This window comes from Peromyscus maniculatus, chromosome 19, assembly GCF_049852395.1.
Source record: "Peromyscus maniculatus bairdii isolate BWxNUB_F1_BW_parent chromosome 19, HU_Pman_BW_mat_3.1, whole genome shotgun sequence".
NCBI classification, from domain to species: Eukaryota; Metazoa; Chordata; class Mammalia; order Rodentia; family Cricetidae; genus Peromyscus; species Peromyscus maniculatus.
Genome location: NC_134870.1, coordinates 26,487,518 through 26,514,271, shown reverse-complemented (window position 1 = coordinate 26,514,271; position 26,754 = coordinate 26,487,518). Strand labels below are relative to the sequence as shown.

General features: G+C 44.2%; 1 protein-coding gene across 1 annotated transcript in view; it reads left to right on the top strand.

Annotated features, from left to right (window-relative positions):
* Pfdn1 (prefoldin subunit 1) overlaps positions 1 to 26,754 on the top strand; it is a 60,249-nt gene that overhangs the window by 19,631 nt on the left and 13,864 nt on the right. The window contains exon 3 of the mRNA XM_006991053.4: positions 4,511 to 4,595. Coding sequence (XP_006991115.1) covers positions 4,511 to 4,595 — 85 coding nt within the window. The remainder of the gene's footprint in view (positions 1 to 4,510; positions 4,596 to 26,754) is intronic.

The window sequence follows — 26,754 nt, the reverse complement described above, 5'->3', positions numbered from 1 at the left end:
ATGTGGGTTCTGAAGATCAAACTCAGGTCCTTCGGCTCCCACAGCATTTGTTTTATCTGCTGAGCTGTCTTGTCAGCCCCTAGAGTCCGTTTTATTAGCCTTTCTTATGGTTAACTTTGTAGTTGGACGTTTCTCTTCCACCTGCTAGTTCCAAAATAGCCACTCAAGGGCTGAATATTACTTATACATGCTTGACAGATAGCTCAGGTTTGTTACTAGCTAACTCTTACACTTAAATTAGCCCATATTTCTTATCTATGCTTCACCATGTGGCCCATGGCTTGTTACCTCATTTTCTACATGCCCTGCTTCCTCAGTGGCTGGCTGGCATCTCCCCTGACTCCTCCCTTCTTCATCCTAGTATCCTCAGTTTGATTGTCCCATCTAACTTTATCCTTCCTTGTTATAGGCCAATCAGCTTCTTTATTAACCAATGAGAGTAATACATATTCACAGTGTACAGAGGGATTATTCCACATAACTTGAATTGTGCCACTTGTCTAACTAGGAGCAACTGTGTGTTAAGTTTTGAATTTAACATATTTGGGGATCTGTAGTTGTTGACTACTTTGAGAAAGCTGGCTAATGGTTATTGCCGTGGCCCATGTGCCTGGGTGCTGGAAACCTGAGTGGGAGCAAAGGGAGACTAAGAAAGACAGGCACAATTAATGTGAAGCTGGGATTGGGCGGGCTGTGCACTCAGATAGAGGTGCACCAACAGTTGGATACTAAATGTGTTCATTATGTACACCGTGAAGGAGGAGGTGGGCTATCTGATTTTGGTAGGAGTCTCTGTAGAGAAGTGTTGGGGGGTGATCATGCAGCCATCCAGTAGAAGAAGGCTGAGGTTGGCAATTTTTGCAGATACTGTTTTTAGCTAAAGATTGGTCATTTCTCAGCATTTGTTGTTCTTGGACCAGGGGGAGCCTTGCCCTTCCCATGAATCTGAGGCATTGGTATCCTTGACATGACTGTGCTCATATCGTGAATGCTTATTCACACAGAGGCACACTCACTCCCCACAGGCGCTTTTTTTTTTGATTAAATTTTTGTTGTTGTTTGTGTGTTTTTTGAGACAGGGTTTCTCTGTGTGACCCTGGCTGTCCTGGGAACTCACTCTGTAGACCAGGCTGACTCGAACTTCAGAGATCTGCCTGCCTCTGCCTCCCAAGTGCTGGCCTTAAAGGTGTGTGCCACCACAGCCCAGCTTAGATTATTTTTTATTACTTTAAATTTTGTGTTTGTGTGTCTTTAGGGTGTGTGTGCACGTGTCAGAGGCCAGAAGTGTTGGATCCTGGAGCTGGACTTCCAGGTGGTAGTGAACTCTCTCACATGGATGCTGAGAGTCAAACTCAGTCCTTTGCGAGATTGGTGTGCTGTCTTCATGGCTGAGCCATCTCTCCAGCCCCTCTGTAGATGGATGTATGTATAGATTTTTAAGATTATTTTCTTTTAATGTATGAGTGTTTTGCTTGCATGTATGTATGTGCACACGTGCATGTCTGATGCTCTCAGGGTTTGGAAGACGGCACCAGATCCACTGGAACTGGAGTTATAGGTGGTTGTGACTCATTATATGGATGCTAGGAATCAAATCTGGGTCCTCTAGAAGAGCAGCGAGTGCTCTTAAACACTGAGCCATTGCTCCAGCTCCTGGCTATATATTCTTTTTTGTTTGTTTGTTTTGTTTGCTTGTTTTGAGAGAGGGTCTCACTGTGTAGCTCTGGCTGTCCTGGAATTTACTATGTAGACCAGACTGGCCTCAAGTTTACAGAGATCTGTCTGTTTCTGTCTCCAAGTGCTGGGATTAAAAGTGCTCACCACCACCCAGCTTCAACTCCAGAATCTTCACTTATTTGTTTATAGAAACAATTAGGCAGTATCTCTGTGAGATTCTCTTTTAGAAACTGTGTTTAATGCTTGTGATAATAAGACATGTAATAATAAGATACATTGTCTCCAAATTATTCATTGCCTCTTTGATCATAGATAAATTATTTCCTAAGGACTTTTCAAAAATCTTAGCCTTTTGGAGATCTTTCTAATAGTTGTATAGAGTAGAGTATCTGCAGCACTGTTTGAATTGAGGGCTCAAACAACTTTCCATACATTTTGTATATGAATATTTTACGTAACAACCATTTTAGGCAAACATTTGGGCTTAGAAAATTCTCATCTTGTTTAAAATCTGGATGGCCGAGATGTTTTAGGCTCACAGTAGTAGATTGGCTGGGTCTGACCTGTGAAGTTGGCCTGGCTAACATAGCGACCTTAGGTATGTGTGGCCATGGACAACATGTTTCTGTTGTTTACTGTTCTTGCTTTCTAGTGACTTTATTTTCTGCTCAAGGGATTTAGTATCTGTTCAGATAACTTTCTTTTTAAAGGCCACATAAAGTAATGACCTCTAATCTTAGCCTTGAAAATTTCCCAGACCTATGATTTGAGAATTCTACTCAATGGTAGACAGCCAGTGCTGTTTGAAAATGTGTATTTTACTTTGAAAATTACTTCCATGCCTAAATGACTTTATTTAGCAAAATGGGGCATGAATGTCGTGATTGGCAGCTCCTGGACCTTGCCTTGTGTGATGCTTGTCATGTCCTGTCACTAAGACCCAGTGTAGTTCAGAAGAGCACTTCCTGAGCAACGTCACCGGATTCTGAGTGAAAACTCCCTTCAGTGTGATACAGGCTTATCTGAAATAGCACTTGTCTTTTGGATCCAGTAAGAACGTTTAGACATGATAGGTTCTATAGGGAAAGACCTACAATTAATCATTTTTTTATGAGTGTGAACAATTTTTCCAGGATATAATAAATAAAAATAGTTAAGATAGCTGAACTGCAGGTGGTGTGGCGCACGCCTTTGATCCCAGCACTCGGGAGGCAGAGCCAGGCGGATCTCTGTGAGTTCGAGGCCAGCCTGGTCTACAGAGTGAGATCCAGGACAGGCACTAGAACTACACAGAGAAACACTGTCTCAAAAAGGAAAAAAAGGAAGGAAGGAAGGAAGGAAGGAAGGAAGGAAGGAAGGAAGGAAGGAAGGAAGGAAGAAAGAAAAGATAGCTGAACTGGGGACTAGAGAGGTGGCTCAGCCATTAAGAGCACCTGTTGCTCTCACAGAGGACCCTGGTTCATTCCCAGCACCACATGGTGGCTCACTACCATTTTTACCTGCAGTTCTCAGGCATCCAATGTCCTCTTCTAACCTCCATGGATGCCAGGCACACATACAGTGTACACAGATACACACAGGCAAAGCGCTCATACACATAAAAGTAAAATAAATAAATAAAAAAAAAGATATATGGGCGATTAGTGACATGATAAAGAGTTCATGGGATTGCATTGATATGCATGGTAAGGTGTATTCACGAAGGAGAAGAAGAAAGTTTTTCTCGGGTATCAGATCTCTAGTTGCCTGGTAGTCTCCTTTCACTGTCTAGTAGCCACGATCATAGGGCTTCTTGGTGAGGTCCCACCTAGGCACAATGATGTTTCTTTGAAGTTGGCAGAGAAAATTACATGTGGTTACCTTGATTTGTTTGACTTTTTTATTAAAAAGAATGTTTAGTTCTTTGCTGCTGAATCCTTAAATGCAAAGAGGTGAAATCATGCTCTTAAGTAATTGCAATTGTTACTTGAAATCCATTTTAGCCCAGTTAAACAATCCTGAAAGTGATTTGAGTAATTGGGGTTTTTCCGTGGTTCCAGTAGAAGAGAAATGCTTCTTTCAACTCTCTTACTTGAGGCAGTGAAACGGTTAGTTCTTCCTTTCCCTGCAGCAGGAATTAGGAACATAACGCCCCAAAACAGATTCAGTGTTAATACATAAAGCTTCCCCATGTTTTTATCCTCAGCAGTGGTAAATAATGTGCCCGACTGTGAAATGGAAAAAGTTAAAACTTTGTGTTTGTGCGTTTTGAGCTTTACAGAGGTATTACACACTCTGGGAATAATAATAAAAGACAGGCAGGCTTATAGAATGCCTTTGTGTGAGGAGCTCATAGAGACACTAAGGCATTGATCTTAACACAGTACTTGATTGTGACTTTAAAAGGTCATGAGTTACTGCTGTTACAGAAAACCAAGGAGATGGAAGGACGCTGCAATTTACAAATACTGCTTTAAAAAGTCTACACGAAAGTTAGACAGCTCAAGTTACCGGAAATTTTGGTAGCTTATATGTTGACTTTATGATGGTTTTTTTTTTTTTTTTTTTTTTTTTTTGATGCTTTCGCCATATTTTTCTATCTGGAAATATTTTCAATGTCAGATTGTCTCCTAAATAAGAAAGCAGAATGTACTTTTAACTCGTATTTTTCCTTGGCCAAGAAAGCTTAAAAACCATCATGGTTTCCAAAGTATTTAAAGTAACAGGTTTGGTTTTGTTTTTCCCCCTGAATCTAGAACTCATCCTTTTGTCTTGTTAATATCTGTGGCATGTAACTATTGATTTTTGAATACAGTGGCCATGTGGCTTAATTTTCAACTGTTTTGTTTTCTAGGTTTATTTTACAATCCAAGGAAGTAATTCACAACCAGCTGTTAGAAAAACAGAAAACAGCAGAAGAAAAAATTAAAGAGCTGGAGGTATGTCAACTTGTAGGGAAAAGAAGTGATGATCCCATGTGTCATATTAAATGAAAACACATGGCTGACAGTTTAGGACATATTTCTGTTTTATCTAATTTATTTTAATTGTGTTGAAACCATGGAACAGCCATATTCATGGCAGTATTTGAAGATAAGAAACAAACTCTTTTTTTTTTTTTTTAAACTGTGGGCAATTTTAAAGATAAGGTGTTGATTTAAATGTATTTTCTCCATTGCCCTTTACTAGACAGTTTCTTTAAAAAAAAAAAAGCCATAGACAAAAGAGTGCTTCATTGTTTAAATAGTAGATTGTGTCAGAGGGGCAGACTAATGGGCAGTAGTTAACAGCTGCTGGGGGGCTTGCTAGACTGTCTCTTTTACATGCAGTTCTTTTGTCTTAGATTGGGGTTTTAGACAGTCATGAAGTAGGGAGCCATAGTTAATAAACAGTCTGAGGTGTGGTGTGTACTCCTTCAAGGAAAACAAACAACTTTAAAACTTGGGTAAACGATAATAGATTAGGAAAGTGCTGGGAAACTCAAGCTTATTACAGTTTCCTTATGTGTTGAGACCTTTGATGGGATTTTTTTTTTTCTGGGGCTTTGGTGAAGGGTCTGTCCTCTATCACAGAGGTTAGATTAGACCCAAAAATTGGCTGTTTCTCAGGCACCAAGATTTCCTGTGGTCAGGGTGGACACACCATGATTTCATAGGTCGCGTGATCTAATTTCTGTCAGTACTGTTGAGGCAGTGGTTTAGAATGTGATTCAGTCCTCTGCTGAATTGAGGAAACATCCTCTCTAGTCTGTGGGGATTTCTCAGGGCACTGATTTGTCATGGCCTGGGAGTATCTTTTTAGACTTACTTTAGCTTAACTGATAGCTTAAACTAACTTGATATATTAGTGGCTTGGAAAGATGCAATGTAAAAATAAAACAAAACAAAAACTAGAAAGGAAAACCCCATCAGCCTATTGTAACCTCATCTGTTGCCTTTATGCCTTGCAGCTGCTTTAGAGTAGATATCCTTTCTGTTGGTTTCACTCAGAAAAAACCAAAAGTATTTAAAAAAACCCAAATGAAACTATTTCATATAGGTTAAACAAAAAAGTTGTTTTTTGCAGCTGAGTAAATCTAGAAATCGTTCTGATGAATAAACAGCAGAGTACAAATTTTTTCCTCTGTGGTGTGTGTGTGTGTGTGTGTGTGTGTGTGTGTGTGTGTGTGTGTGTATTATGTGTTCATGTGCATGTGTGTTTGTGTTACGTGTTTGTGTGCATGTGGGGCCTGGGGACAACATTCTCTGTCGTTCTCTAGTTTTTGAGGCAGAGTCTCTCACTGAACCTGGAGCTCACTGATTTGTCTAGACTGTCTGGCCGGCCACTCCAGGAATCCACGTCTGCCTTCTCAGCTCTGGTGTTAGCGGTGGACACCATCACACTTGGCTTCTTTCCATGGGTGCTGGGGATCCGAACTCAGGTCCTCATGCTTGTGTGGCAGACACTTTGCCAACAGAGCCAGCTCCTCAGCCCCATCTGGTTAATTGTTTTATGGAAACAAACCAGAACCAAAGCCACTGCTATGTGTCTAAATTTTGTTGTGTTTTGGCTTTTGAGACTGAGTTTGGTTTAGTCCATACTGGACTTTTAACTTGCTATGTAGCCAGAGATGACCTTGAACTTCTGATCTTCCTGTCTCTGATTCCTAAGTTCTGAAATTGCAAGTATGTGCCGACACTCTTGGCTTTTGAATGTTTGAAATGTTATGTAAAACTATATATTAGATGGTTACTGTAAAGGAAATGACTTACGGCATAAGGGTAAGATGTTTTTTTTTTCTTTCAAAATTATATTTATTTCTTTGTGTGGTGGTGGGGCATGCACATGCTATGGCTTGTGTGTGGAAGTCAGAGGACAACCTTCAAGAGTCGGTTGTCTCCCTTTCCCTGAGGGAACTAGAGCTTGAACTGAGGTTGTCAGGCTTGTTGGCCAGTGCCTTTAACTGCAGAGCTGTCTCACTGGCCCGGGTTGAATAAATGATAAGTATATGTTAACTATTTTGTGCAGAATTTATCTGATTATCTGTTTGTTTGTTTGTTTGTTTATTTATTTATTGTTGTATGTGTGTGTACTATGACACTTGTGTGGAGATCAGGGGCAGCCTTTGAGAATGGTTCTGTGGGTTTTGGGGTTCAGACTCAGGTGGCCAGGCTTGTGTGGCAGGTGGTATACCCTCTGCTCTTACCTTTTTAGCTTTTATACTTAACCGTTTTCCAAGGAGGCTGAGGGATGTTCGTGAGTTTGAGCATGGGCAGCTCCTGCAGGACGCCTCTGTTCATTCCCAGCACCCACGGCAAGTGGCTCACAACCACCCAAAGCTCCCGATCTAGAAGATCCAATGCCCTGCTCTTGCCTCTGTGTGCCTCTGCATTCGGTCTCTCTCGTTCTCTCACACACACAGGTTACCAGGGTAAAATCGCCACAGGTGATGCCAGCTCACTGCCCAGTTGTAATGAGCACAGGGAGTTGACTTGGCAGAGCTTTCCTTTCAGATCTCCCAGACACTGCTGGGTAGCTTGTGTTTTAGAAGCAAGTTAGGGCCATGGGGCCTATCTGAAAGGCTGATTAAAGCTACAGGAAACTACCAGGGCTAAAAACACCTACTCTAGGAAGTTAATTTCCTTCCCAGGCCTTTAGTTTTGCATGTTATTTATATTATAAAAATAATACGTCTACACTAAAAAAGCAAAAAATTCAAACAACAGAAAAAAATTAAATATGAAAAAATAATCTTCTTGCTTTCCTGTATTCCTCTGTTACACGCACAATTTGGTATGTCTTATTTTAAACTTCGTTCAGTGTAAATATTTTTATACATAATACATATATACACCATACATTAAAAAATAAAACATTGTTCTATGTCACTTGATAATTGTTGATAGCTTTCTGGTTTAATAATGTAAATTTGCATTTGATTTCTTTTCTTTTTTTTTTTTTTTTGGTTTTTTGAGACAGGGTTTCTCTGTGTAGCTTTGCACCTTTCCTGGAACTCGCTTTGGAGACCAGGCTGGCCTTGAACTCACAGAGATCCGCCTGCCTCTGCCTCCCGAGTGCTGGGATTAAAGGCGTGCACCACCACCGCCCGGCTGCATTTGATTTCTTTTCTTTTCTTTTCTTTTTTTTTTTTTTTTTTTGGTTGGTTTTTTTCAAGACAGGGTTTCTCTGTGTAACAGCCCTACCTGTCCTGGAATTCACTCTGTAGACCAGGCTGGCCTTGAATTTGGAGATCTGCCTGCCTCTGCCTCCTAAGTGCTGGAATTAAAGGCGTGCACCACCACCGCCCGGCTTTTTAAAGATATATTTATTTATTATGTATGCAGTATTGTGCCTGCAGGCTGGAAGAGGGAACTGGATCTCATTACAGATGGTTGTGAGCTGGGAATTGAACTCAGAACCTCTGGAAGAGCAGCCAGTGCTCTTAACTTCTGAGCCATCTCTCCAGCCCTGCATTTGATTTCTTAATTCCCATTTCTCCCACTGTTGCTGGCTCCTACTACCTCTACATTCAATTATTGCCCGAGCCTTATGTCTGCATTAGCATACAGACAGGCCTTGAAGATTTCCCAGATTTTGGTAACAATAAAGCATATATTATTAAGCATATATTATAAAGGTTAAAATGATCATTTTGTTTTTGTTTCCCAGTGCCTATGAGAGTTGTGTTTGTATCATACTTTACCATAACTAGCATCTTATATCATTTTATTTAGAAAATGCGTATGCCTTAATTTTTAAAATGCTTCATCAGGGCTGGAAAAACACGTCATTGGTTAAGAGCACTTGTTCTTGCAGAGGATCCAGTGTGGGTTCCCAGCACCCACATGACAGCTGCCGACTACCTGTAACTCCAGTTCTAGACCCCCTCTGACCTCTGTTGTCACCAGGCACATAGACATCCATGCAAGCCAAACACCCATACCACATAAGATTGATAAATTTTAAAAGAAGATTTAAAAATGCTCTGTTGCAGGACAGTGTGAGCGATCATTTGAACCTTTGGTGAGTGACTCTTTTTCATGCCAGAAGGTCTGTGTTGAATGTAGATGGCTGCTGACTACCAGGGTGGTGGTTGCAGAATGCTGGGGTGGCTGTGGCAACTTTGAGAAACAATGAAGTTTGCCATATTAGGGCTCAGTGGATAGAGTGAGTGAGTGAGTGAGTGAGTGCTTGCCGAGCATACCCAAAGCCCTGGGTTCATAAACAGCATAAACTCAGCACTCTAGTTCTGTAAGAAAGTTCTGCTGTAGGCAGAATGCTTTCAGACAGGATCGTGTGTCACATTTAAGAGCCAATCAGTGTAGCAATTTTTTGAGTCAAGTAGCCTAGGCTAACATTTAATTCACTGTATAGCTGACAGCAACCTTGAACTTCTTTTTTTGAAGTTTTTATTAGTTTTAATTTATGTGTATGATGTTTTGCTTGCATATGTGTATGTACAGCATATGCAGGTGCTTGGTGCCTGAGGAAGACAGAAGAGGTGTCAGGTCCCCTGGGACTGGGGTTTCAGATGGTCATGGGCTGCCATGTAGGTGCTGGGAATTGAACCCAGGTCCTGTGCAAGAACAAGTGCTCTTGACCTCTGAGCTATCTCCCCAGCCCCAACCTTGAGCTTCTTAATGCTGAGGTTACCAGCGTGTACCACCACATCCAGTTTTATGTGTTCTGGCTTATGCTGTGCTGGAGATCCATTCCAGGACCCTGTGAGTGCTAGGGAAGCACTGCCGGCTGAGCTCTGTCCCCAGCCTGCAGACTTGGAGTAATCTTGATGTTTCAGCTTTCTCCTGTGAACTACCCGTGCTCTTCATGGCCTCGAGAACGATGAATCCTTTCAGTTTACCCTGTCCGGGTCCATCAGAGACGCACCATCTGGGACAGCTGTGACGTACAGCTGTGCTCAGGCCCTTGTCCAGGCACTCCTCCTCTCTCTCTTCATTGTTGCCAGTGAACAGCAGTTATCAGTTACAGTTGCCGTCTTATGTGGACATCGTTTGTAGTGTCCTAAACAATTAAGACTAGCGATATCAAAGGTCACCAATCTTGGCTCAGCAGTTAAGAGCACTTGCTGCTTTTGCAGAGGAACCAGGTTCAGTTTCCAGCACCTGTCTGTAACTCTAAACGGCCGCCTTATGCACCGCATAAAGGTGGTGCACATACATGCACGCCAGGCACAAGCCTCATGTACAGGAAATAAAAATAAATAAATCTAAACTCTGAAAAAGCTTGCTGCCGAGCTTAGATCACCAGTAACAGAATAATGAATGAGGACGTCGGAAGTATCCCGACGAGCACTACAACATGACACAGACGGAAGCTAGCATATACTGTTGAAGAAGGGTGTACATGTCCAACGCAGGCCTGCAGGAGACCTTGGGTGTTAGACGGGGCTGGTCAGTGAGGTGGCTCAGCGAGTAGAGGTGACTGCTCCCGGGTCAGGTGACAGTCCCTGGGATCCACCCAGGGCACCAGAGACCAGCTCCCGAAGTTGTCCGCTTGACCTACACACACACACACACACACACACACACACACACACACACACACACACGCTCTTTCAATAATTGTATAAAAAAAGTAAATAAAAGAAATGCACTAGCCACAAAACAGTGACATGAGATGCCTTCACTTTCCATCTCTGTCTGTAACCCCTGATTTTTGTTTTTCGAGACAGAGTTTCTCTGTGTACCAGGCCGGCCTCAAACTCACAGAGATCTACCTGCCTCTGCCTCTGCCTCTTTTTTTTATTTTTTTGCTTTTTTGAGACAGGGTTTCTCTGTAGTTTTGGTGCCTGTTCTGGATCTCGCTCTGTAGACCAGGCTGTCCTTGAACTCAACAGAGATCCGCCTAGTTCTGCCTCCTGAGTGGGGGGATTAAAGGTGTGCGCCACCACTGCCTGGCCAATGAACCCTGTTTTTAACATCAGCCACTACATTCTCCTTTTCTTTCCTGAAGCAGTTTTTCCTGGGGGGGGGGGGAACCCCTTATGGTTTTTTTTTTTTTTTTTTTGCTTGTTGTTGTTTTTTTTTTTTTTTCCCTTTGATTTGGTTTGGGTTTGGGTTTTGGGTTTTTGAAACAGAGTTTCTCTGTGTAGTCCTGGCTGTCCTGGAACTCACTCTGTAGTCTAGGCTGGCCTCAGACTCACAGAGATCCTCCTGCCTCTGCCTCCCAGGTGCTGGGATTAAAGGCGTGCACTACCTTGGCCTGTTTCTTAGGTCCTTTGTAACTGCACACATTAATAGTCCGTCCCTGCATCCTGAAGTCCACTTGTGCGCCTGAACTCACACTAACTGTAATAACTGTAATAATTCTCTCTGCTTCTGATTTTTCTTCTCTTACTCAGTTAGTGACAAGAGATGGGTGGGATCTCCTTCTGTGAGTGTATTGAGGAATATACCTTTCATCCGTCAGTCTAGTGGACAGTGGGACTTACAGACTGTTGCAGGTATGAGTGTCCATGGTTACTGCTTGTACACCTCAGAGCACACATTTGATATTTTTAGGGATTTCTCAGCCCTTCTAAGGTAACACTCCACTGGTTTCTGGCATCCATCGTCAGAGTTGTCAGTCTAATTGTTGTAAATGTGTCTCTGTGCTTTCCTGTGTTTCCCAGGTGCTCTTTCAGGGTCTCTGGTTGTGTGGACTGTTGAAGCTGGACCCTCTCTATGCTCTCTTTCCACTTTTAGGCACATCTGTATGTTCTTTTGTGCCGCCTTTCCTTCCCTCTCCACCATGGTTACCACCCTTTCCACCACCCTGGTTAGCTCAGCGGTGACAGAAGTAGTGAGGAGATGCAGGCCTCTGGCTCTTGGCTTAGTGCCATTTCCGAGGCAGAGTGTTGCAATATTAGGGTTGTTGCAATACTCCCTAGCCCAGGCTACACGTAAAATCCAAAACATTTTACTAAATCCTGAAGAAAAGTGATGGGGGAACTAGATAGGAGGTGTCTGCGATACTGCAGCTGGCTTAGCTCTCATCCCCGATGAGAACATATTTTGGAGGAATTCCCACGGTTTAGGAAATTGTACTCTTCCCATCCCGTTGAGGGTCATTTTTTCCAGAGCACAGGTGACATTTGGATGGACGTCCAGTTTTTGCTGTAAGTACCTCATTTTTGAGCTGGCACTGGCTGTGTGATGGGATCTGTCTTTGGAGGTCCTTGGAATGTTTTAAAAACATTGAGCATGAGAGCTGGAGAGATGGCTCAGTGCTTAAGAGCATGCCCTTCCCTTCAACAGGACCTGAGTTCAGATCCCTGGTCAGGCCTCTCCCAACTGCCTGTAACTGCAACTCAAGGGCATTGAGACTTCTGGCCTCTCTCAGCACCTGCACTCACACGCACACCCCCTTCCCCACCCCCACAATTAGAAATCAAATCATTCTTTAAAAAAACTAACACAAAACTTAGGCCTGGACTCTACCCAGTTCATCTGCTTGCATAACTCAGTTTAGAATCCATTACAGTTTTAGTCTATTTATTTTGTAATGAGATTTGGAATTCAAAGAAATATGTATTAAATATAGTTTAAGAATACTAGGCCGGGCGGTGGTGGCGCACGCCTTTAATCCCAGCACTCGGGAGGCAGAGCCAGGCGGATCTCCGTGAGTTCGAGGCCAGCCTGGGCTACCAAGTGAGCTCCAGGAAAGGCGCAAAGCTACGCAGAGAAACCCTGTCTCGAAAAACCAAAAAAAAAAAAAAAAAAAGAATACTCATAATACTTACAATAATACTCACAATACTCAATAATTAAAAGCTGAGAAATCAAATATGGACAAGACACCAGCGGTACCCCAGAATGTTGGTTTCTCACCCCCTGTTACACTGCCATTCCCCTCTGCCCCCTCCCCACAGGCAGCTGCCACTCTTTTTGAGACAGGGTCTCACTCTATAGCCCTGGCTGGCCTGCAACTTGCTATATATACATCAGGCTAGCTTCAATCTCACAGAGATCCTCCTGCCTCTGCCTCCTGAGTTCAGGGTTTAAAGGCGTGCGCCACCATGCCTGGTCACTATCTTACCTTTCTTCCCCCCTTTTATTCTCAAGACAAGGTTTCTCTACATAGCTCTGTCTGTCCAGCTCCTCTGTAGACAAGGTTGGTCTAGAACTCAAGAGATCTACCTGCCTCTGCCTCCCAGTGCTGGCATTAAAGGCGTGTGTCAGCATGCCTGACTTTTAAAAAAAAATTAATTAGTTAATTATTTTCACTACCCTAACTTTTGAGGTAACCATTTCATTTTTCAAAAAAGATTTATTTTGCCGGGCGGTGGTGGTGCATGCCTTTAATCCCAGCACTCAGGAGGCAGAGTCAGGCGAATCTTTGTGAATTTGAGGACAGCCTGGTCTACAGAGCAAGATCCAGGACAGGCACCAAAACTGCACAGAGAAACCCTGTCTCGGAAAACAAAACAAAACAAAAAAAAAGATTTATTTTGAGGCTGGAGAGATGGCCTAGCACTGGCTGCTCATGCAGAGGACCCAGGTTTAGTTCCCGGTACCCATGTCAGCTCATAACCATCCAAACTCAGTTTTAGGGGTCTGACATCCTTTTCCAAATTCCAAAGGTACCAGGCATGCATGTGGTTCACAAACATGAGCACATGCAAAACATTCCTACACATAAGATAAATTAAAAAAAAAAATCTAAAACAAATTTTTAAGTTTTATTTTAAATGATTTATGTATGTGTGTATGTCAGTGTGTGTGTGTGTGTGTGTGTGTGTGTGTGTGTGAGTGTGTGTGCGCGTGCACGCGCGCACGAGAGTGCAGGTGCCCGAGGGAGCCAGTGTCAGATCCCCTGGAGCTGGGATTCCAGGCACTTCTGGATGCTGGGAATCAGTCTGGGTCCTCTGCAGGGGCAGTCAGTGCTTTTAACACCTGAGCTGTCTCTTCAGCCCCAACTGTTTCACTCTTTATGGCCCAGCGAGGTTGTTAAGCCATTAAGAGAACTGGCTACCCTTCCACAGGACCCAGGTTCAATTCCCAGCACCACGTGGCAGCTCACAGCTGTCTGTAACTCCAGTTCCAGGGGATCTGGAGCCCCTTCTGGCTTCTGTGGGCATTAGGCATGTACATGGGACACAAGTAGACATCAAGGCAAAACACCCATACACATAGAATAAAAATTTTAGTATTGTTACCTGTCAATGTGTCCTAAAAGTACTGTAACTTAACCTCTTATTGGACTTTATAAACAAAATTACTCTATATTCTTTTTTCCCTTGTTTCTTCTGCGCAGTGTGTGTGAGGTTTTGTTATGTTATTGGAGGTGACTGTTGACCCTCCTTCTGTCTGGTTTGTTCTTATATCACATCATATAGACGTTCTAGCAGACAGTCCATTCTTCTCCTTAGAGATCTCAAAGTGCAGGGCAGCTTATGTCACAGTCTTGCTGAGGAGGGGGCCTTTTTGTTTTCTTTCTTTCTTTTTTTTTTTTTTTTTTTTTTTTTTTGACATTACCCTCGATCTTCACCCCAGCAGTCCTGGAAAGAAATAGAAAAAGTGTCAAACTTAACTACAAACTTCTAGCTCTCAGTAGTAGCTAGATAACAAGGCACTTATAGCTAGATTTCTTTTTTTATTTTTAAAAAATGCAAAAGCTGAGTTTCCAGCTAAGTCCTTTGTTTTCACTTGGAATTTTGGACCATGTGATGTCTTCTGGTGCTTTGTACATTGAGATTTCAGACGCGGCTGGCTAGTTCTTGGTAGAGTTCATTTACATTCTCAGCATTTACAAAAGTGAGTGTTCATTTTAAAATAGTTTTTGGTTATTTAAGATATAAGTGTAGGCTGGAGAGATGGCTCAGAGGTTAAGAGCACTGGCTGTTCTTCCAGAGGTCCTGAGTTCAATTCCCAGTACCCACATGGTGGCTCACAACCATCTGTAATGAGACCTGGCGCCCTCTTCTGGCCTGCAGAGATATGTGCAGACAGAACACTGTACACGTAATAAATAATTTAAAAAAAAAAAAAAAAAAAAAAAGATATAAGTGTAAAAGAGCCTGGTGGGTGGAAACCCCGAGTTGATGATGAACTCTGTGTGATCCCTGTGTCCTGATGTCATAAGGAGTAATGTAGCTCAGGGTCACCTGCTGTAGCCTTCAGAAGTGGTGTAGACATAGGTTCCTTCAAAGCCCACAGATATTCTTGTTTTCATCAAGTGTTCCCTGTATCATCATTATTCCCAGTGCCTGTGTGTGTGTGTGTGTGTGTGTGTGTGTGTGTGTGTGTGTGTGTGTGTGTGTGTGTGTGTGTGTGTGTGTGTGTGTGTGTGTGTGTAAAGTTGGCCAAGTAGAAACTTGGTATATCTCATATCCTCAGTAGAAATATTTTTGGTTTGAGAAGAATTTAGATGTAAACAGTTCAAAAGGACTGTTCCTTTTAACTAGACAACTCTTATTATTTATCTATCTGTAAAATACACATTACAGATATTTTATATATGTACATACCTTTGATTCGCTTTGATATGCCACCACGCCCGACCTCTGCTTTTGTTTTTAAGAAAATACTTGTGAGCGTGGAACAGTATTTCAGTTCAGGAAGCCTTATCAGTTTCCACTGGTGCTTTATTCTGAAATGCTGTTTTTATATGTGACTGACTCTAAGGGGTCAAACTGTGTGATGCTGTAATGATGTGGAAAATGATTCTTTCTTATGGATGGAGGAAGTGGTGACTTGGTTGTTGTTTTTTGCTGGTCGTTTCTGATCCTCCCCTCCCCTTAGCTGTTCCATGCTGCTTTAGTTGTAAGGCGGTGTCCACTGGCCTGCTAAAAATAACAAACAAGCCGAGGGAGTTCTGAGACCTTTGCCGACCAGCTACAGCGTGTAGTGTGCAGTTTAGGTCACTCTAGGGAACCTGGCACCGTTCTCATTGAATGGGTTTGTTTGTTTGTTTAAAATACTCACAGAAACACTGAGCGCTCTCCTGTCTCAACCCCATAGGGCTGTATTCTCACATCTGTTTACAGCAGAGCCAGAGCCTAGGGGCTCAGAGAGCATGCCGTGACTCAGTTTTGTGCTAGAGATTAGCCATGCAGTCGTGGTCTTGCGCTTAGGGCTCTTGATAGTGGGCATGTACTGCAAGAGAGGGAGCGCGTGTGTGGAGAGAGAAAGCTGGCAGGCAGATGAAAAAGAAATGTACTTGGTCCTAACCAGGTGTTTCGAGTCAGGTTGTTTAAAAAGAAGTTAACCACTCACGTGACTCTAGTACACCTGCATTGCATTTAAAAGTGTAAACATTATTTATTTTGTACGTGTTTGTGTGTGATCAAGGACAGGTCCTGCTTGCTGTCGTTCACCTGAGGAGAACTTGACAGAGGAGTCAGTTCTGTCTTCCCTGGGGACCAAAACCAGGACCAAAACCAGGCTTTGCATCAGGCTCCTTGCCTCACTGAGCCATCTCGCTGGCCCATCCTGCATTTGATTTTCTTTTCAGCTATTTTTTTTAAAGCAGTTAATTAATTTTACATCCCAGTGAGGTTCCTCTCCCTCCACTCCCCCCAGTGCCCCCCACCCCAGTCCACCCCTCCTTTTCTGTTAGAAAAGGGCCGGCCTCCCGTGGATACCGACAGTCACGGCCCATCAAGTTGCAGTAAGACTAAGCACCTCGCCTTGTATTAAGGCTGGCCAAGGCGACCCAGTATGCGGAGTAGGGGCCCAAGAGCCAGTAAAAGAGTCAGAGACAGCCCCAGTGCTGGCCCCAGTGGAAAGCTGTGCCTGGCTTTGTCTGGGTCTCTGGTCTCCACTTCTAATTGAAATAATTCGGTCAAGGAGATCCAGCAGTCCGCGTGTCTGTGAAGCTGTTGAAGGATCCGTAGATGCCTTTCCTGTCCCCTCAGTGTGTCACAGAGGTGGAGTGTGTGAAAACCAGGAAAACTTTGTTATGCTTCTGGTGTTCTACATTTTTTCTTGACTTAACTGACTGAGGACTTCCTTGGGTTTTCGTATTCTCAGGTTACTAAAGTCTCATCTGAAATCCTTTTCTTTGCATAATTCCTGTTTTGATCTGGAGTGGGCTAGTGTCTGAGTTTGACCACTTGAATACCAGAGCCAGAAAATGGGTGGTTTTTACAGGTTTTGTTTTTGGACGGAGGGCTTGGGCATGTCTGAGAGAAGCCTGATGTCCGTGTGAAGCTTTGCACTCTGAGCCCTTGGATACTGCAGGCTGGGCTTGCTTTTACAACCCCCCTCTCTCCTTTCTCTGTCTCTTTTTTTTTGGGGGGGGGCACAGACTCTCACTATGTAGCCCTGGCTTTCCTGAAACTCACTATGTAGATTAGACTGGCCTCCGTGCCTGCCTCTGCCTCCCAAGTGCTGCGATTAGAGGTGTGCTCCACCATACCCGGCTTTTACTCGTCTCTTAAATTCCCTCCCTGCTCGCTTCAGTAAATAGTTTGCTGTAGGCTTCTGCGTCATCCAGGTGGGGGGTGCTGGCCTCTTGGGCTCTGGCAGTGGCAGTACACGTAGTCAAGTGGATAAATTTGAAGGCAGAGAAAAGACGATTGTGTCTTAAGTATGAAAGAGAGGAGCCAGTCATGGCTGGAATTTTGCCCTGTGATCCTGGAATCATCTCTTCCTCCTGCGTTTTACATTCGTTCTCTTGTTGGAGAGGGTCTGGGATGGGTTTATGAGATGGAGACATTCTCCATCCTTTAAGGCCTGGTGGAATTTTTTGGTTTAGTTTTGTGTGTTGCCTCGCTGTGTAGCTGAGGAAGAAATGAACTCCTGATCCTTCGGTCTCTACCTCCCAAGTAGGACTGTAGACATGTGGTACAGTGCCAGCTGATAAACCGGAACTTTGTACAGATCTGAGCTCTCTGGGGGAAGTGTCACTAACGACTGGGATAGAGCAGGCAGTAAACAGCACAGTGCCATCAGGTTAGGGCTGGCGGTCACATCTCCACAGCTGGAGGGGGCTGAGGCGGAGCAGAGGGACTTAAATCACAGATGATGGGGGCCCTGCCATGTATAGTGGGAAGGTCTGGGGGGGAGTTGGAGTTCAAAGGAAACCGTTACTTTCACTCACTCTGAGCGCTGATTCTGAGTAGGCAGCTGCTCCTGTGCCAGTGTGATTCACTCGAGGTGGTTTGCACACACTGTCCCACGTGCCCTGGGCTCACAGAGGTGAGCCACTGTAGTTGTTCCACGTGTTCATAGGAACAGATGTTGCTAACCTGTACCCCGGTGTTTCCTGGTCAATCTTGAAGTTTCAAAACTAATTTTAAAAGGAAACTGAGGCAGGACAGTCAATTTTGAAGTTAGCCTGGACTGTACAGTGAATTTTGGGCTAACCTGGCTTACGTAGTTCTCCCAAGTGGATATAATACAATTAAAAAAAAAAAAAAAAGGAGGAGGATTGTCTTAGGGCTAGAGAGCTGCTCAGTGGTTAAGAAGGCAGGTGTACTGCTTTTCCAGATGGCTTGGCTCAGGTCCCAGCACCCACATAGTAGCTCACAGCCATCTGTAACTTCATTTCCTGGGGATCCAGCACCCTCTTCTGGCCTCTGCAGGTACCAGGCACACAAGTAATGCCCGTAGGTTTTAACATTTAGGCAAAACTCTTGAGCCTATAAAATAAGAATCTTCAAAATAAAACATTTAAAAAAGAATCGTCTCGAGGATCCAGGCTGTGTAGCTCCTGGCTAGAGTGCATTCTTAGTGTGGCAGTGGTCCCTAACTCCAGACCAGCAACAACAAAAGGATTCTCCATAAACTGAGAACTCACAGACAGCATTGAAAGTTACAGAACTTGGGGCTGGAGAGATGGTTAAGTGATGAAGAACAGAGGCTGTTCTTCCAGAGGACCACATGGCAGCTCACAGCCCAGTCCCAGGGCATCCTGTGCCCTCTTATGGTCACCACAGGCACCAGGCACACTTGTGGAATGCAGACAAAACACGAATACACAAAATGAACAAATTAATTAAAATATCAAATTAATAAAGTTATGGAACTAGCTTAATTAAAAGAAAAGAATAGCAGGGCGTGATGGTGCATGCTTCTAATACTGTTACTTGGAAGGCTGAGGCAGGAGGATGATTGTGAATTCTAGGTGGGGTGTCAGGATTCAGGCACTGAGCCCTGGGTTACTGCAGTGAAATAGAGACTCCAGAGAACTGAATGAGTGTCTGCTGTGGGCAAGCTTCTGGCTGCTGGTGAGAGCATCTGTGCTAAAGGATAGCCCCATCCTCAGTTAGAGAGGTGCTTCTCCATGGATCTGTGCTAAAGGATAGCTCCGTCCACAGTTAGAGGTGCTTCTCCGTGGATCTGTGCTAAAGGATAGCCCCATCCACAGTTAGAGGGGGGTTTCTCCGTGGGTCTGTGCTAAAGGATAGCTCCATCCACAGTTAGAGGGGTGTTTCTCCATGGATCTGTGCTAAAGGATAGCTCCGTCCACAGTTAGAGGTGCTTCTCCGTGGATCTGTGCTAAAGGATAGCCCCATCCACAGTTAGAGGGGGGTTTCTCCGTGGGTCTGTGCTAAAGGATAGCTCCATCCACAGTTAGAAGGGTGCTTCTCCGTGGATCTGTGCTAAAGGATAGCCCCATCCACAGTTAGAGGTGCTTCTCCGTGGATCTGTGCTAAAGGATAGCCCCATCCACAGTTAGAGGTGCTTCTCCGTGGATCTGTGCTAAAGGATAGCCCCATCCACAGTTAGAGGGGGGTTTCTCCGTGGGTCTGTGCTAAAGGATAGCTCCATCCACAGTTAGAAGGGTGCTTCTCCGTGGATCTGTGCTAAAGGATAGCCCCATCCACAGTTAGAGGTGCTTCTCTGTGGATCTGTGCTAAAGGATAGCCCCATCCACAGTTAGAGGTGCTTCTCCGTGGATCTGTGCTAAAGGATAGCCCCATCCACAGTTAGAGGGGGGTTTCTCCGTGGGTCTGTGCTAAAGGATAGCCCCATCCACAGTTAGAGGTGCTTCTCCGTGGGTCTGTGCTAAAGGATAGCCCCATCCACAGTTAGAGGGGTGTTTCTCCGTGGGTCTGTGCTAAAGGATAGCCCCATCCACAGTTAGAGGTGCTTCTCCGTGGGTCTGTGCTAAAGGATAGCCCCATCCACAGTTAGAGGTGCTTCTCCATGGGTCTGTGCTAAAGGATAGCCCCATCCACAGTTAGAGGTGCTTCTCCGTGGGTCTGTGCTAAAGGATAGCCCCATCCACAGTTAGAGGGGTGTTTCTCCGTGGGTCTGTGCTAAAGGATAGCCCCATCCACAGTTAGAGGTGCTTCTCCGTGGGTTTCAGAGCAGCAGAGGCTGTCTGCTTTCGTTTGCTTGTTTATTTCTGTTTTGTTTTCTTGTGTGTGCGCACCTTGGGGTGCTGGGAATTGAACTCAGAGCTCATTCGCTAGGCAAGCACTCTACAGCTGAGCTCCAGTCCCAGTTCGAGGGCTGTCAGTTTTCAGCCCTGACCTGCAGATACCTTTTCTAGCTTTCTATCACTTGCACTGACCCTGGAGCTGGCCACACCTAGTTTGGCTGAGGGAAGCAGGTTTGCTCTTAGTTAGGAATGCAGAAGGTGAAAGTTGACATCAAGTTAGCTTCTGAGCTGAGTGTGTGTTCGTGGGACACATGGGAGGGAATCGCAGAAGACATTAGCATCTCTTTTTTTAAAAATAATTTATTCATATATTTTTATGTAATTTGCATGTATGCCTGCATGACTGAAGAGAGCATCAGAGAGAAGAGAGGCTCAGATTACATGACAGATGGCTGTGAGCCACCATACAGGTGCTGGGAACTGAACCCAGGTCCTCTGGAAGAGCAGCCAGTGCTCTTCACTGCTGAGCCATCTCAGACATTAGCATCTCTTTAGGGGCCTTTTAGGCTTCAGAACTAGAGGTGTGCTTCCTCTTGACAAAGGAAATGCCACCTCCACAAATTTACTGATGATATCACAGAGATGGCACAGTTTTCTGTTTGTTTGATTTGTTTATTGAGGTAGAGGTTCACCTTGTGGTCCAGGCTGGCCTGGAAAATCTCTGTCCTCCTGCCTCAGCCTCTCGTGTGTTGGGGTCTTTCACCCCACACACTTAAAAAGAAACAAGTCCTTTTCTTTCTGTGCACAGTCACACATGTGCATGTACATCTATGTGCACAGTCACACATGTGCATGTACATCTATGTGCACAGTCACACATATGCATGTACATCTTTCTGTGCACAGTCACACATATGCATGTACATCTTTCTGTGCACAGTCACACATGTGCATGTACATCTATGTGCACAGTCACACATATGCATGTACATTTTTCTATGCACAGTCACACATATGCATGTACATTTTTGTATGCACAGTCACACATATGCATGTACATCTTTCTGTGCACAGTCACACATATGCATGTACATCTTTCTGTGCACAGTCACACATATGCATGTACATCTTTCTGTGCACAGTCACACATGTGCATGTACATCTATGTGCACAGTCACACATATGCATGTACATTTTTCTATGCACGGTCACACATATGCATGTACATTTTTGTATGCACAGTCACACATATGCATGTACATTTTTCTCAAGATTCAAGTATGTACTAAAAACCTTCAACTTTCTCGAATAATTTGTCTACTTTTGAAGAGTCTTAGCCTGTCATGGCTGCTGTTTGCTGTGACACACTATTAATAGATGAGCTTGTGAACTCTTGGAGTAAGAACAAGAACTCTCTCACTTATTACTGTGTTGAGTAAATTACTGCTTCTGAGCCCAAATACACTTGTGTGAAGTGTTCTGGAATGGAGGTGAGAATAGAGAGTAAAGAAATTTCCCACCGGGAATGGAACTAGTTGAAAATGGGATGAATATTGAAGCCTCATCTTTTTTGTTTGTTTGTTTTTCAAGACAGAGTTTCTTTGTGTAGCCCTGGCTGTCCTGGAACTCGCTGTGTACACCAGGCTAGCCTCGAACTCACAGAGATCCCCCTGCCTCTGCCTCCCGAGCGCTGGGATTAAAGGCGTGTGCCACCACCGCCCAGCTGGAGCCTCATCTTAAAAGGCAATTTTACCTTCCTTGTTGATGAGGTCAGGTTGAAGGGGTGGTGTAATGTGCAGCGCTAACATGGTTCTGATAGTGCTCCAGAATTAGGTGTATAGGCGAAGGGTGCGGCAGCCATGGGTCTGCAGAGGGAGACGGAGCCTGTCCAGTCAGAAGCAAACTGTGTGCTTCGCAAGTGAGTCTCCTCTCCTGAGTCAGTCAGCAGTGCCAGTGGTTTCTCAAGACCATACCTAATGGGAGTGGGGCGAGGAGGAAGGCATGTCTCCTTATCAAATGTGTAAACTGCTTAGTGCTGAGCCTGCACAGGAATACTTGAGTATTTACTCATGGTATAAGCCTGACACCGATTTTTTCTGTTAGGTTTTTTTTTTTTTTTCTTTTTTCTTTTATGGTTTTTTCAAGTCAGGGTCTCAACTTGGTAGTCATGGCTGTCCTGAAACTCGCTCTGTAGACCAGGCTGGCCTCAAACTCACAGAAATCTTCCTGCCTCAGCCTCCTGAGTGCTGGAATTAAAGGGGCTGGTCACGACACCTGTTTACTGATCATGCATATTGTCATCAAGTGTTTATAAAAGTTTTTTTTTTTTTTAATTGGAAAAGAATCAAGACACATAGATATGCAAAATTTAACTAACGCTGGGGACTGGGATGTATCTCAGTTCTGAATTTGGTCAGCAGTGCCCTTTAGACCAGGTATGGGGTCACAGGCTTGCCATCCCAGCATTCAAGAGGAAGGTGAGAAATTGAAGGTCGTGGCTAACTAGTGATTTTGAGGGAAGCATGAGTCATGTGTCTCAACAAACAAACATGTACTCACCACCCAGAATTAAGAAGGGAAAGCTTTCCCTTTGGCCGTGCTGAAGATTGAACCCCGGGCCTTGCACGTGCTAGGCCAGCCCTCTGCCACCGAGCCACACTTCAGCCTCAGTATTTTCTAGTGTTCACTATAGTTTTGGTTTTTACAAATCCAAAGCTGGATGCAGAGACACACACCTTTCAGTACTCTGGAGTTAGAGGCAGGCCAGCCTGATCTACAGAGTGAATTCCAGGCCAGTTGGGGCTACGTAGTGAGACAAAACAAAACGACTTAAAAAGAAACCCAAACAGCCCAAACAAACAACCCCCTTCCTTCCGTACACACAACCCCCCCCCCAACACTGATGGGATTGGAGTCTTTGAAAATGCCGCCCCCTCAACGTTAGTCTCTTTGTTCGCCAGCAGCAGCTACTGTCAGGAGTGCTGGCTGTTTTAGTGCCACATCTGCATGATGGAGGACAAGTCGTTCATATTTAACAATTTCGTTTTTTCACGTAATAGCAGGATTTAAAGCTCTGTCTACATAAGTACATGCAGCTCATTGATATTAAACTGTTGTAGTAAATTCCATAAGAAAAAGTAAGTTTCTGTATTTTATTCGAAGAATCTACTGTTGGTACCATAGTTTACCCCACATGAGTGTGGCGATTGGGTCTTAAGACTTCTCCGAGAGACATAAACTCCTAGAGCCGTGATTGGTAGGGCTGGCTGCTGGGCTTGAGGATGTAAATGTGGTATCTGCTCCCCTGATTTCTTAATAGCCACGGAGAATGGAGAAAACTGTCTGGTGAATTGGTGTCTTTTGCCCATAGTTGGGAAATAAAGATCACATGTGCTTTTCAGGGCTAGAATCATTCAGAGAAAGAGAGGGATATCAGAGTAGGAACCCAGGATTCTGGGTTCTAGACCCCAACTCAAGCTATCCTTCTCTTTGGCTCTAAAGAAATGAAAATTATTTCAAAGATCTCTCTCTCTCTCTCTCTCTCTCTCTCTCTCTCTCTCTCTCTCTCTCTGTGTGTGTGTGTGTGTGTGTGTGTGTGTCTTGGTTCTCTCCTACTTTGTGGGTTTCAGAGATTTGTAGCAGGCACCTTTCTTTACTCTGAGCTGTCTTACCAGCCCAAAGAAGTGGGAATTCTTATGGAATGCTTGAATGTTCTAGAATTTTTGATCTTTTTTATAAAATGATAATTCTCTTAAAACCTCAGCTCTGAGTGGAGATTATGCATGGTTTGTACACAGCCCAGCATCTAGGGGTTGAAGAAAGGGCAACACGAACCCACCCCTTGAATCATGTTTGCATAGAGAATTGTGCCAAGAACGCGTTTATTACTCCCGAGTCATTATAAACTTAATTGGTATTATGTCAGCTACTTAGATCAGAGCTAATAGCACATGAAACTCAGTCTGTTTACACCAGCTCCATGGTAGCATAGGTGGGTGTGGATCTGGGGACAAGTGACACGGTGACGTTTGATCCATGAATGATTTCATCATGGTCTGAACTCTGTATCAATCACCCGGGACGGAGAAGTGGGTGATGTGGACCTGGTCTTTCCATCAGAGCACTTGGCTGGGAACAAGGTCCTTGTTGCTTGTCTAGCCTGGAAGTTTGGTTTAGAGACAGCAGTGTTTCCTGGGGTGATACGGACAGGTATTACCGTGAGCCTCCTTCCTTTCCATTTGATGAAGCAGGAGCCAAGGTTTTTGGAAAGCTTTATAAATAGCCTTTGATATCGGAGTGGGTTTGTAGCCTCTGTTGACCCACACAGATCAGCCAGGCGGTGCCTGTGACTCATGCATCTGTGCTTGCCATGGCTTTGAGCTTGTTTTTACCGTCTCCAGGTCCTTTTATGGGTTTCCGGTTGCTGTATCTCTATTTTTTCAGTTGTATAAATATGTTAACTCAATTGGGGAGTAGAAATGTGATCACATGGAAGTTTCCTTGTCTTTGTTTGCTCATTGGCTCTCCGAGATCCCTATTAATTTGTTAGTCTATATGCTTAGTGCTTCTGCTCACAGCATTCAAGTTAATTTTCAGAAATCAGCGTGTTGGTTTGTCTTCCTGGCCACTGTGTGCATGGGTCATTTGAGTTGCTGGGTGGCTGCAGGTTGCTTGGGGTACAGCTGGGGAGCAGTCTAGGAGGCCCTTTTCTGTTGCACCTGTTCCACATACAGGCTGCAGCAGGAAGCCTCACCTGTGTGGTGTACTGGTTTGAGAAGACTTTTCTTAATTGAGTTAAAATGCAGCTGACACAAAACTGTTGCATAACCATCACTGCCGTGATCCCAGAAGGGCCCGTCTTGCTTGCTGTTACTGTTTTCTGCCTTCTATCTCCACAGCGCGGCCATTCATCTTTTTCCTGTTTCTAGGTTGCCTGATTTTTCTTTAAAAATTTCACTGCACCTTTATTTAGTCGTTGATGTGCACACACATGTGCATTGTGTATAGGTATACTTGTGCTGTGGCATCTGTGGTGAGTCAGGGGACAGCTTTTGGGAGTCTGTTCTCTCCTGTTGTGTGGGTTCCAGGAACTGAATCCAGGCTGTGGTGGGGCTTGGCTCCAGCCACCTTTACCTGCCAAGTTCATGTCCTAGATTGATTATTTTGTATAACATGGCTTTTGGGGGTTAGCTAATTGTTTTTCAGAGTTTATCTGTGATGTAGCATTTATGAATACTTCTCCCCTCATTTTTGTCTGAATAATAATCCATAGTATGAACATTCCATAATGTCTTAAACATTCATGGGCATGTGCACTGTTTCTGCCTTTTGGTCATGGAAAGTCTGCAGCAGGCATTCTCAGATTCCTTTTGAATACCTGGGTTTGTTTCCCTTGGTATTCACCTTCCCGTGAAAACTGTGATATGGTTTAATGTTTGACCTTCTCCCAAACTGTTTCCCATGGCATCTGCACTGCTTATATTCTTACCATCAGTACATGGGGTCCAGTTTCCCTGTATCCTCACCAACACTGGTTATTTTTTCATTTTGATTATAGTGGTCCCAGGGAATGTAAAACGGTATCACACTGTGATACTAGGTATTTGTGGTATTTGCAATTTTGTAATAAATAATAATGTCGAACATCTTTTCATGTGCTGTTTGGTCATTAATATGTCATTTTAAAAAAGAAATGGCTCAGGGGTTAAGAGCACCGGCTGCTCTTCCAGAGATCCTGAGTTCAAGTCCCAGCAACCACATGGTGGCTCACAACCATCTGTAATGAGATCTGGCGCCCTCTTCTGGTGTGCAGGTGTACATGCAGACAGAACACTGTATACATAGTAAATTATTAATTTTTTTAAAGAAAGAAATATCTGTTCACATCCTTTGGTTTAATTTATAAATTTCATTTATTTATTATGTGTGATGGTGTGTGTGGGGCGGGGAGTGTGGAGGTCAGGGGACAATTTGCCATGGTGAGTCTGCCCTTCACCGCGTGAGCCGGGATTGAATTCAGATCATCTGGTTTGGCGACAAGTGAGTGCACTTCTCACAGAGCTCTCTCTCTCTGGCCTGGCCCTGGCCGTTGCCTGTCTTTTTAATTGCTCTTTTTGTTGTTGAGCTGTAAAAAAAACAGCAGTTCTTGATTTAGTTGGAGCAGAGAGCCTGGCCACAAGTCCACACCTGCGGGACTCCTACCCCCAACTGAGCTGAGTCAGTCACACCCCCGCCTCTAAGAATGTGAGGTGTTGGCTCCTGCTTCCTCTCCCGGCCCTGGCACGCCCCAGCCACCCTGCTTTACTGTGCCTTCAGGCCAAACTCTACCAAGAACACTTGATTTCTGGATCCTTCCAAGGCTGACAGGGTAGAGACTGGCAGTCACTGGCCTTGGTATTACTGCTGCTGGAGTTTGAGAGTCCCTCCATTCTTTTTACTGAGACCTTTATTTTCTTTTTAAAACTCCGTGAAACAATTGATGGTGTCTGTGTATGTGTATGCCGTGTATGTGTAGGTGCCCAGGGAGGCAAGAAAGGGGTGTCTGATCCTCTGCAGCTAGAGTCGCTGGTGGTTGAGTCACCAGACAATGTGGGTGCTGGGAACTGAACTCGGGAAGAACAGAAAGCATGCTCAGTTGCTAAGCCATCTGTCCAACCCTATGAGCTGGTTCTTAATCTTGGAAAGACAAAAGTAATATATATTAAGAAAATTCTTGTGTGTGTCTGTCTGTCTCCATGTTCTTTATTGTACACCAAGTACTTGTGTTTTTCTCCTGTGGAAGAGGTGTAGTGTGTGTGTGTAGGCTGTTGCGTTCATCAGCTGAGAACGGGATCACACAGGGTTTCT